At 50.1% G+C, this 12,794-nt stretch overlaps 1 protein-coding gene across 2 annotated transcripts in view; it reads right to left on the reverse strand.

Annotated features, from left to right (window-relative positions):
• Positions 1-9,383: 9,383 nt before the first annotated feature.
• SIRT6 (sirtuin 6) overlaps positions 9,384-12,794 on the reverse strand; it is a 36,630-nt gene continuing 33,219 nt past the window's right edge. Inside the window, exons 4-9 of one of the 2 annotated variants that reach the window (XM_075611348.1) lie at positions 12,052-12,234; positions 11,899-11,958; positions 11,525-11,620; positions 11,238-11,318; positions 10,469-10,592; positions 9,384-10,046 (exon numbers count right to left, since the gene is read on the reverse strand). In XM_075611348.1, the coding sequence (XP_075467463.1) occupies positions 9,759-10,046; positions 10,469-10,592; positions 11,238-11,318; positions 11,525-11,620; positions 11,899-11,958; positions 12,052-12,234 (832 nt within the window). In that variant the 3' untranslated portion in view covers positions 9,384-9,758. The remainder of the gene's footprint in view (positions 10,047-10,468; positions 10,593-11,237; positions 11,319-11,524; positions 11,621-11,898; positions 11,959-12,051; positions 12,235-12,794) is intronic. The other variant, XM_075611349.1, reaches the window with a different exon arrangement.

A 12,794-nucleotide genomic window follows, 5' to 3' on the forward strand; every position in this document is an offset into this window, starting at 1 on the left:
TCCCTAGGGAAATCTGATTGGTCCCCTTGGCCCGCCCCCCGCACACCTCTCATTGGCCTGAGGCGGAGTGACGGGCCAAAGGACACACACACAGGGACACACACACAGGGACACACACACAGGGACACACACACAGGGGACACACACACACACAGGGACACACACACACACACACACAGGGACACACACACACACACACACAGGGACACACACACACACAGGGACACACACACACACAGGGACACACACACACAGGGACACACACACACACAGGGACACACACACACACACAGGGACACACACACACAGGGACACACACACACACAGGGACACACACACCACACAGGGACACACACACACACAGGGACACACACACACAGGGACACACACACACACAGGGACACACACACACACAGGGACACACACACATACACACAGGGACACACACACACACACACACAGGGACACACACACACACACAGGGACACACACACACACAGGGACACACACACACACACAGTAGGGGGGGGTGTACATTAGCAGCATGTATAACCCGGGGGGGGGGGGGGGCTCACATACCCGCCGGTCCCGGAGCCTCCGCCTCTTCCCTCCCGAACATCAGCCTCCACACCGCGCGCACCTCCTCCTCTCCCGTGTCTCCCTGTTTACCCGCGCTTTCAGCCCCCCCCCCCCCCCGGCGCCGCTACAGTCAGCGGGGGGAGCGAGTGCCCGGGACACAGCGGGGGAGCGGCCACAACAAGCTGCCTCCCGCCTCAGATCCACGTGGGAGCTGCCGGACGGGTGAGTGAGCGGCCTTCACCTCCCCTCACCCCCCTTCACCCAACCCTCACCCCCCTTCACCTCCCCCTCACCTCCCCTCACCTCCCCTCACCCCCCTTCACCTCCCCTCCCCCCCCGGCGCCGCTACAGTCAGCGGGGGAGCGAGCGCCCGGGACACAGCGGGGGAGCGGCCACAACAAGCTGCTTCCCGCCTCAGATCCACGTGGGGGCTGCCGGACAGCTGAGGGAGCGGCCGGACGGCTGAGGGAGCGGCCGGACGGGTGAGTGAGCGGCCGGACGGGTGAGGAAGCGGCCTTCACCTCCCTTCACCTCCCCTCACCCCCCTTCACCCCCCCTTCACCTCCCCTCCACCCCCCCTTCACCTCCTCTCACCCCCTTCACCCCCCCTTCAGCTCTCCACCACCCCCCCCCCCCTTCACCTCCCCTCACCTCCCCTCCACCCCCCCTTCACGTCCCCTCCACCCTCCCCCTTCACCTCCCCTCCACCCTCCCCCTCCACCCCCCACCCCCATCACCTCCCCTCCACCTCCCCCCCTTTGCACCACCTGCCCCCCCTTCCCACCACCTCCCCCCCCCTTCCCACCACCTCCCCCCCTTCCCACCACCTTCCCCCCCTTCCCACCACCTTCCCCCCCTTCCCACCACCTCCCCCCTCCTCCCCACCACCTCCCCCCCCTTCCCCCCTCCTCCCCCCCCCTCCCCCCCCTTCCCCCTCCTCCCCCCTTCCCACCACCTCTCCCCTTCCCCCCCCCTCCCCACCACCTCCCACCACCTCCCCCCCTCCCCCCCCTCCCCCCCTCCCTCCTCCTCCCCACCACCTCCCCCCCTCCTCCCCCCCTTCCCACCACCTCTCCCCCTTCCCCCCCCTCCCCACCACCTCCCACCACCTCCCCCCCCCCCTCCCCACCACCTCCCACCACCTCCCCCCCTCCCTCCTCACCACCTCCCCCCCCTCCCCCCCTCCCTCCTCCTCCCCACCACCTCCCCCCCCTCCCTCCTCCTCCCCACCACCTCCCCCCCCTCCCCACCACCTCCCCCCCCCTCCCCCCCCCCTCCCCCCCACCCCCCCCCTCCCCCCCCCCACCACCTCCCCCCCCCCTCCCCACCACCCCCCCCCTCCCCCCCACCCCCCCCCTCCCCCCCCTCCCCACCACCTCCCCCCCTCCCCACCACCTCCCCCCTTCCCCCCCTTTCCCCCCACCTCCCCCTTTCCCCCACCTCCCCCCATCCTCCCCCCCATCCTCCCTCCTCCCCACCACCTCCCCCCTCCTCCCCACCACCTCCCCCCCACCACCTCCCCCCCCCTCCCCCCCTTCCCACCACCCCCCCCTCCCTCCCCCCCTTCCCCCTCTTCCCCCCCCCTTCCCCTCCCTCCCCCCCTTCCCCTCCCCCCTTCCCCTCCCCCCCTCCCCCCTTCTCCTTCCCCCCTCCCCACCACCTCCCCCCCTCCCCCCTCCTCACCACCTCCCCCCCTCCTCACCACCTCCCCCCCTCCTCACCACCTCCCCCCCTTCCCCCTCCTCACCTCCTCCCCCCCATTCCCACCTCCTCCCCCCCCTTCCCCCCCTCCTCCCCCCCTTCCCCCATCTCACCTCCTCCCACCTCCTCCCCCCCCCCTTCCCACCTCCTCCCCCCCTTCCCCCCTCCTCACCTCCTCCTACCTCCTCCCCCCCCCCTTCCCACCTCCTCCCCCCCCCCTTCCCACCTCCTCCCCCCCCCCTTCCCACCTCATTGGTCCCTTGGCCCGCCCCCGCACACCTCTCATTGGCCTGAGGCGGAGTGACGGGCCAAAGGACACACACACACAGGGACACACACACGTAGACACACACACACGTAGACACACACACGTATACACACACACACGTATACACACACACACGTATACACAAACACACACACGTAGACACACACACACGTAGACACACACACACACGTAGACACACACGTAGACACACACACACACACGTACACACACACGCACGTACACACACACGCACGTACACACACACGTACGTAGACACACACATGTACACGTAGACACACACACATGTACACGTAGACACGTACACACACACACATGTACACGTATACTCACACACATGTACACGTACACACACACATGGAGACATACACTCACACACGTACACACACACACACGTATACACACACAGGTATACATACACATAATGTATACACACACACGTATACACACACACGTGTGTATACACACACACACGTGTGTATACACACACACACACGTGTATACACACACGTGTATACACACACATGTGTATACACACACACCTGTGTATACACACACACATGTGTATACACACACATGTGTATACACACACAAACATGTTGTATGCACACAATATATACATACACACAATGTATACATAAACACATGTATACATACACACACATGTATACACACACACATGTATACACACACGTACACATACACACACACACACACACACACACACACACACACATGTATACACACACACACACACATACAATGTATACACACAAACATGTATACACACACACACTATCCCCAGCACCACCACATCAGCACACCGGTATCCCATGCCCCCCCAGCACACTGGCATTCTCGGCTCCCCGCCATTCCCAGCCCCCATCAACACCATCAGCACCCACACATCGCCACCTTTGCACCTCCCCATCGGCACACCCACATCCGCACCCCCACATCAGCACCAAACCCTCCCAAATCAGCACACCGATACAATCACCATCAGTACAGCCACAGCAGCACTACCACCGCACACCGCCATGGGCCGCGTGGACCACTCCCCACCCAAATGCCACCCCCACACCACAAACATCCCGGGCAACGCCGGGGCTCTCAGCTAGTAATAATATATAACTCAGTGCAAAGTGCTAATACAGATCCACATTAAATAACTTATGGTAGGTAAAAAGTGACATTCTCTTGTCTCAGACAGGTCTGCAACCCTGCCTTTCCCCATCATCCCTTAGCATATAGTTCTTCCACTGCCGCCAGGGATTCTGGGAAATTACATGCAAATGAGCACACAGTACAGGCCCGACTTCCTCTCCCCCTGTTGTGTATCTTCATGCAAAAAGATGAAACATATTCTATACCTCTCACAGTAATGAGTTCAGGGGGTCTCTGCTTGAGGGGTGGGGGCTGGTAGCTCACTCCCAAGGAAATCACAGAGGTTACATTTTGAATTAATATAAGAGATGCTGCCTAGAAAATGAATTATTCAACTATATCTGCAAAGTTAATGTTTATGTTACCTCTTCACTGCAGTGTATGGACTCATGATCATATTCCGTTGTGTCTGCATCACTAGACAAGATCCATATGAAGGGGGGTTAATAGCCTCCATATCGTGACCCAGAAAGAAGGGACCTATGGCCCATGGTGTTTCCTTCCCATCACAGGGTGACAGTGACAGAGGGGGACCTATAGGACATGGAAACTGCCTCCCCTCACTGTAGGGTGACACATTTTGATAGCTATCCAAACTTCCATTTACACTGATTTCCAAGCGGATTCCGGGCAGTATCCTTCTGTGTCTGACACCTGTGTGTCCATGTGCCTCTTCGCTAGCGACACTGTGACAGTGTCACCACGAGGTTGATATACCGGTACATGTGGCTGGTAAGCATATCTGGTAACTTCTCATCTCCAGCTCTCAGGATCAATAAAAGCAAGAACAGGCAGGGAGGTGACAGACAGACATGGACAGAGGTACATATAGAAGACAGACATGGACATGGGTACATATATTGGGTGACACAAGGTATCACAAATATTACATATATGGCACTTTCCTTCCTCGCTCCTTTGAGTCCTTTCGCTGCCAGAGAAGCCAACACTGTATTGCTCTCTGGCAGCAGAGAGGTTAAACCCACACCCGTCTTTTCGCCCACTCTGTCGCTTCCAATCACTCATGAGAAGCTCTTCTCCCCCATAAATTGATTGAAACGGCTAGTCTGCGCCCCTGGGGGGATCCTGCCTGCCTTTTATGTGCCTCCCGCTCCTTTAACTTTAAGATGAAAGGGAGGAAATTGAGGTCATAAAGAGAGACGATTCCTCCGCTCCTACACGCTGTACAGCCGGGGAGCGAGTCAAGGCCGAAGGGGTTGTGGATACACGGTGCAGCCTGCTTGTGGAGGGGGCGAGGAGCAAACGCAGTCATGGGATTTAGAGATGCAGTCCTGTGAAGCTGGCTGAAAAAACCCTCAACCGTGGCTTCCTTACACTAAACTAACTGTGCTAAAAGCAAAGATTTGGCTTCTTATTAAAAGCATATCCAATCATGGCGTGCAGACGTGCCATTAATCTCAAGGGACACATTAGTCCGCAGTCACTTTCACTGAGACTAAGAACCAAACATGGATCCCAAAAAAACGTGTGGGGTCCCGCAGATGCTGCGGCTGTAAGGCCTGCTCGTCCATGCACCCCATCAAAGTATTCTGTCATTGGGACAATACCAAGGAATTTAGTATTCGCCAGTTTATCAATTGCCACACAAGTGGGGTCATATATATGGTGGTCTGTGACTGCAAAAATAAATATCAGAATACACGCAGACAATTGAGGTGGGGAGTGCTAGAACACCTAGGCGCCATTAGAAATAAACTTGAATCTCCCAATGCAAGACACGTGAACAACTTACATAATGGGAACCCCAATGTCCTTAAATTCCTAGGCATTGACCATTTCACTATGGGCTCTAGGAGAAGAGATTGGGATTATAAAGCACTCCTACAGAGTGAGTGTAAATGGATTTACACTTTATAATCCCTCAGCCTTAGAAGTTTCAATGAAGGGTTTGTATTTTCACCCATCATTTGACCTCAGGGGTATCATTTTGTCCCTCTGTTAACAAGGGTCCAACATCTTGGCCGGCCAGCCCTTTTGTTAGTCAAATTCCATTTCTTCACATATGAATCAACATCCATCCACTATATACATTCTCTCTTCCCGGCCTGTATATTATTTATTTGATCTGAGCAGGAATCAGCAGTCATACTTATCTCAAGATTCAGAATGACTTTACGTGCAATTTTATGGTTGGTAACTTTTCCATAGTGTTACATCATTCCAGTCCTTCACGGGTTAATTTTGTTAGGTACCCTCCAGTCTCATGGGTATATAATCTCCTGTCAAACTGTGGAAGGTTCCACCCTTGAGAAAGCATTGTGATGTGAGTCGATCCGACGTTCGTTTCACAGTGATGTCATAGACCCTTAGCACGGAGTGAGAACACGTTTTCAATGGTGTCCCAGAAACACCATGCATTTCTCCCCCTTTACTTAATTATCCGAGAGGTCTACTCATGTCAGCATTAGCTATTGTGGCTTGAAGGCATGCAATTCTATTTTTTTTTTAAAGTCTCCATAAGGGAAGAATGATAGAAAATTTGACATTGTGGGATAATGTAACATTTGCCTCCAGGTATCTCACTGCTTCCGATGAGCGGACTCCCTAACAGGGGCTATCGGATGTGGATTCATTGAACGCTGCTCGCTTCTCAAGACTCGCTAGCTGAGCGCAACCCTAGCAACACAAGGGTACATTAATACAAATTCAATATTAATGATTATTGTTGAGGTATATATGGATATACATTATTGTACACACATACTTAATACATTATTACATTCTGCACTATATTAGTTCACACGAACATATCACTTTAATCATAAACTATAGTATGGTTTGTAATGTTTCAGATATTTAAATGATCACTAATATATATCATTGTATGGCGTGTAACTTTTTGTAATGAATGGGTTAAGTCCTGCACTCAGTACATTGATAATCAGGGTCTGAATATTGGCAACCCCAGCTTTTGTAAGGCCTTAAATATCCCCGCATTATTCCCATGCTCTAACATGAACGAACATCTGAGGATCTCCATTGTTGGGTAAACTGCTCATTACCATATGATTTGCACATAAATAAGCCAATCGTCCATATTGGAGACGCAAGAATCAAAATGTAAATCCCCTTTGAGGATACATGTTACGGATATCTATACGTAAAATGGCGATACCGTAACAATAAAAATGTAATGCACCTCTGAGGATCTATCCGTTTAGTAGATAAACAGTGTATCCAACACTACTGTATATTGTGTCATACGACCCGTGGGAATTCACGCTGCAGTTAAACCAGCCGTTTAAAAAAAATATATATATATTTTTTTCCCCATTCAATATGTGCATCAATACAATCTGTACACTGGTAAGTCATTAGCTAAGCTGCAGATCGATCCATTCTCCTGTAATCGATTGCTTGCTCGCGTTATTTAATTCAGTTCTTGCACAGCATTGTGGGCAATGTAGTCCAGCAATATTATGTGACTGGGCAGTTACTAGATACAATTGGGGCACTGCTAGAGAGGGTGGGGCTCAAGAGCCAGAGCCTATCAGAAGGGGAAGAGGGCTGTCACTTTTGAGATGCTTTCTACATTAGAAACATTAAAAATGTCTTTAAAACTTTTTTTTTTTTAAATGCTACAAGTATTTTTTCATATTACAGAACTGATTTGTTTAAAAAAAGTAGGATATTGCTTGTACTGATGCTATTTTAGTCAAAGTGAAGCTACTCTAGATATGCTGCTGACACGTGAATGAATTGAAGCAGGTTATATTTTCAGCGTTCAGCTCTGTGTGAGACCACACATTCAGGGCCACTGCCGACAGGGGGAAAACTGTCCCGGGAAGCTGCGGGGGGGAACCGATCAGTGCTGGAAGTTAAGCCCTGTCAGAGATCGGGCCCAACATCTGCATCTGACCATCGGGCCTTTGCTGGGCCACAGCTCTCCCAGCTGCGACCCGGCCTTGGTTAGTGAGGAGGGGGGGTTAGCAAGGGTGAAGAGGGGTGAGCACCCAAGTGAAAACTCTAGTGCTGGGCCCTGGAAACTGTACACATGGATATACTGACACAAATATAACTTAGAATTCTGTGCTCTTCTTAAGAATCTGGGTGCAGTGCACATATTGTTACACCAGTTATACTCACCTATAGAGTGTATTGGACACGGTTTCGAGTATTTACGAAGTCTCCTGCCTCCGAAGGCTAGAATTGTCACACCGGTTGCAATCTAATACAATTCTTGCTTCTCGCTATCATACATTGATGGCTGTCAGCAGGTGAATTGGGCTGCATTCTAGCGTTTGCTCTCTGATGCCAGACCACACATGCATTAATTGACACATGTTTTGAACTGGGGCTTTCCCGAAATGGGACGTTCGCCCGCGACCACAGCGGTCTGTCGCCACTACAACTCACAGCCAGGCAGCTCGCCACATCTCAATGTCCCACCCGCCCTTGTCAGAGGACTTGGAGCGGCGAGCGCACAGAAAATTAACACGCGCTCGCGGGACTCTTTAAAGATGTAGCCAGTTCACACCATCACTTTAACTGTTGCAAGTTATACATTCATTTTGGCTGCGATTAATATAAACTGTTTCCGTGTTACTGGCACCAGATAACACCTCAATAGCGTGCATCACTCTGTTCACACTTACCAGTTTATTCCCCACTGTCCGGGGGGTCACCATAGAGATTCAGTGACACATTCCTCTGCAGCCTCCCTGGATTTTAACCATGTGTCATTATTTCTCATAAATGTAAATATTCACTACTCTGACCCATGGATTCTCCTTTAGTTCTTTGATTGTAAAAGTTACATTTAAAACATTTATTATTAGGACTTTTAGTGCATACAAATTGGGTTTCTCTCCTAATATTTTGTACCATTATTTTCCTTAGCGCACTGTGTCTTATTTCACTGTTAAGCACGAGAAATAGGAGTAACAAACCCCCAAGCGATGCTTCCCTAAGGCAAATTCCAAAAATGTGTTGCTAAAGTATTGAATCCCAGAGTGTAAATAAACAGAGACTGTGCCTTGTATACTTCTTAAATATATACCGAGTCCAAATTCTATGAATATTGTTAGGTTCTCAGATAAGCCCTCAGGTTAGCTGGCCTGTTCCTCAAGGCACCAATCTTGGTAACCTGCGCTGTATAGGCTTGAGTATAAAAGCAGTGATACCAGGGAGTGAATATATATATATATATATATATATATATATATATATATATATTATAGATAGATCTGTACTCACTAATTGTAGGCGTCTTCTTGAACTGTCAGCGTGTTTCAATCCTGTAAATGTCCATAGATCTGAAATTGAGAGACGATGCACAGCGCAGGAAAAAGAGATTAGCTGGACTGCTTGTATCTGCTACAAAAATCCTTTATTGGCGGCACATAGACAAAGCAAGGAAAAATAACTCACTCTGGCGCGTCAGAGGGAGTTCTTTTTCCTTGCTTTGTCTATGTGCCGCTAATAAAGGATTTTTGTACCAGATACCAGCAGTCCAGCTAATCTCTTTTTCCCGCGCTGTGCATCTTCTCTCAATTTCGGACTTATTTCACTGTTAGCTTGAGCAAGTACTTTTATTGTGTTGGCCTTTGTTTTAACCTGCAGCCAGAGGGACCTGCATCGAATTGTGCAGTCCCTGCAAATCTAGTGCAATAAAAATGTAAAAGAAAACCAAGGTCTGTACCGATTTATACATATATAGTTTAGAAAATAATAAAAAAAGCCAACAGATAAAATTAACAGAGTGGGCGTATGAATGCATGAACACACACACACACACACACACACACACACACACACACACACACAATGAAGGGCAGTGGAAAGTATCTCTAAAAAAGGTTGAACCTCCTCCCTCCACGGTCAACACACAAAGTGAGTCCCTCACAGCACTCTCCTTCAACATATACATCTCCCTCATACAGTGAATACAAACACCTCCCTCCCATTGCACACACGCACCTCTCTCATACAAACATTTCTCCCCTATATCAACACACACCTCTCATACATGTACTTTTCCGCTTTACACACACACACACACCTCTCATACACAGGCTGGCTCCACTTTTGCTCTCTTTGGTCCCCGGGGAGTCTCTTCCTTGCAGCCCCCTCTCTTCTCCTCATGTTTCTGGAGGGCTTCCAGACCCCCGTTGTGGTGTGCGGTGGGGTGAGGGTTGCAGTTGGTCTCAGGTTTGGGTTTGAGGTCCTCCTCACTGGATTCTATCCTGACGTCTGGTCCTGCCCATGGTGGGATTTTCTGATCCAGAAGCTGCATCAGCTTTTCCATCACCTCGTCCACATACCCGTGAATGCGCAGGTCAGCGTGACGGTCCTGGGGACCAAGAAGGCGAATGTGAGTGTGTACAAGGGTGAGAGCTGAGACAGAGCAGTGAGAGAAGAAGCTACTTGTAAGCCACCGAATAGTGTATGTAAGTGTGCAATGGAGTATACGAGAATCCTGTTTGTGTGTATAACTTACAAGTGAGGAATGTGTGTGTAACTTACAAGTGAGGAATGTGTGTGTGTCAGTCTGAAAATAAGGAAGCTGCATGAGTGTGTGTCCCTTTCACTCAGTCTAGTATATGTGAGTTTGAGGGATCAGTGTGTCAGGTGGGACTGTGTAGGGGAAATAATGAGGTGTTACACAAGCATCTTATGCTTTCTGGCATCTTAGTAGGGGGTGCAAGTGTCCCTGCTGAGGGGGGCCACATGTGAGAGGGGGCCGGGTGGACTCCTGTAGAGCTCCAGACGCACATGCTTGGTGGGCTGCAGGTTCACAATCACCAGCTTCCCTCCTTTACGTTTGGTGAGGAGGGGGAGATTCCCACTGGGCTTGATCTGGAGAGAAGTTCCAAGGGTGATAGCCAGGTCTGCCTTCCTGTAAGGACAGAGAGGAGTGAATCCCACCCCTGGAGAGGAGAACCCTGGCCTGCCTTGTGTGGAAGTATAATATTTTCTTACTAATATATGTGTAAGTGTAATCAGGCTGTTCTATTCAATTTAATTATAAAGAAAAGCCTTGCTTTGAGTTGCAGTGTATTATGAGTAGCACTGAAACAGCAGACATATGAAATACGTTTTTTCTTCTCTGAACTTACTTTCACCTTTATAAAAGCTGACTAATTGTGTTATCTTTTCCTAGATGGGCCCCTCGCTATTTGTCTAATCTGTAAAGTCCTTTGAGCAATTAGGCGAAGGAGGGAAAACAGCTATGGGTTTTTGGGGGATGAGGGTGATATATATATATATATATATAAATCTTTCTTTATCCTGTCTAGTTTGCAAAATATAATTGGTAATTATGTAGAAATAAAATAGGATGTCCGATGAAGCCACATGGGCAGGCATTGCAAAATTATGTATGCACGCCTATTTCTTTTTAGGTATAAAGCAGGTATATGCCCCTGCTTGGGGCATATATGTCAGTGCCTTTGTGTTAAGTCAAACAGCAATGTTTGATTTGTATTAAAAGCACTCTTGCTAACAGCTGTTTGCAATAAAAGTCTCTATTCAAATTGCTTACCTGCAGTATTCTTCAGCCAGGCTTAGGTCTCGATCGGGCAAAGGATCTTCCCAATCCAGGATGGTGTCTCGCAGTTTACCCCTGACACAGAGAGAGGTTGGTGGTCTGATTAAGAGGGTGGGCAGATGACTTCATCCCACAGCAGGACACCACCCCCCCCCCAGATCCACAACCTTTCAATCCAAAGCCCCAGTCACCTACACAATTTGTACCTGTACAACCCAACACATGAAAATCTTCACCTGCTAACCCCCAACCCCATCTCATCAACTGCAGCCCTTACTCACCTGCAGGCACGTAGACCTCGGAGTTTGGGGACATCACAGAGTCTTCCTGTCGGCTTCAGGCCCATGGTCCCCACAACATAATCCCGAACATACTGTCTGTTAGCAGAGAACAGAGCGTGTAACATACAGGGACATCATGCACCAAATACATATTATACAATGTGCATTGCATGGACCAAGTAACCTATAGATACACATAACATGCCCTACACAGACCCATTACATAGCCTCAATGCACTGTGTTTTATACCAACTTTGTCTACCAGCGGTAACCCAGACCGCAGGGAACAAACGGATACAGACACTGTATAAGAATCGGGACAGAACCCGCCCATTAGGAACAACTGCACACCAAAGGATTCTGGGATACTCACTTGCCACATTTGACACATTCCTCTGCAAACATGTTCCCATGTAGCTCTGATAGGTGCTCACTGCGGGGTGCAAAGAACATGACCCCTGTAAATTAAAGCTTCCCAAGACAATGATACCCCCCTCCTCTCCACTCCACGGTCACAGCTACGTACCGGAGGAATCCGGAGCGAATGTGCAGTCCATCCACATTTTGACTGACGAGATATTTGAGGATTCCGACTCTCTGCAACTGCAGCAGGGCCATGTGAGTGGGGGAGGGGCGGGCGCTCTCAAAGGTTATGTCAAACTTAGGGTCCAGACCCTTCTCCTCCATTGTCCACACCCCGCTGGGGCCCCTGGAAGGAGAACGGGCGTCAGGTTCTGACCCTTTCTGAAAGTGCCTTGGCTGACACCATGTGGTGAGCTGATAAACTCCCAAGTTCCTTCTTGCCCATAAGAACTCCCAGAAAGTCTAAATTGTGGGGGACCTGTGATTCCCGTCTGTCTGTTTCCTGGAATAAAACAGCCCCACTTTCTCTTAACCCCTTTGTTGCCAGAGGGGCGGGGCAGTGAAGGGTTATCTTTGTCATTTATTATTTTACAGACCCTCTCTAAAATCACATAGCGTCTGGAAATGAAAGATTGCATTAATTGCAATCAGGCATTTTCCTGCCTGTATTGCACATGGTTAATAAAGGTTAGAGCCTGTACAATCAGACAACAATACTTTATTCACAGGGGTCCTCTGCCTGTCCACACTGGGCCTAAACAACAATGCACAGGGGCTGCCCACTGCGTCTATCCTTACTATCCAATAAAATGCCAAGGAGCAGAAGTAAGCTGCTCCTGAGAATTAAATATAGCCCAGGTAAAGTGGACTGGTCTGCATCCAAACCTGACTACATCACTGGAAATA

Source organism: Ascaphus truei, chromosome 8, assembly GCF_040206685.1.
Source record: "Ascaphus truei isolate aAscTru1 chromosome 8, aAscTru1.hap1, whole genome shotgun sequence".
Taxonomy (NCBI): domain Eukaryota; kingdom Metazoa; phylum Chordata; class Amphibia; order Anura; family Ascaphidae; genus Ascaphus; species Ascaphus truei.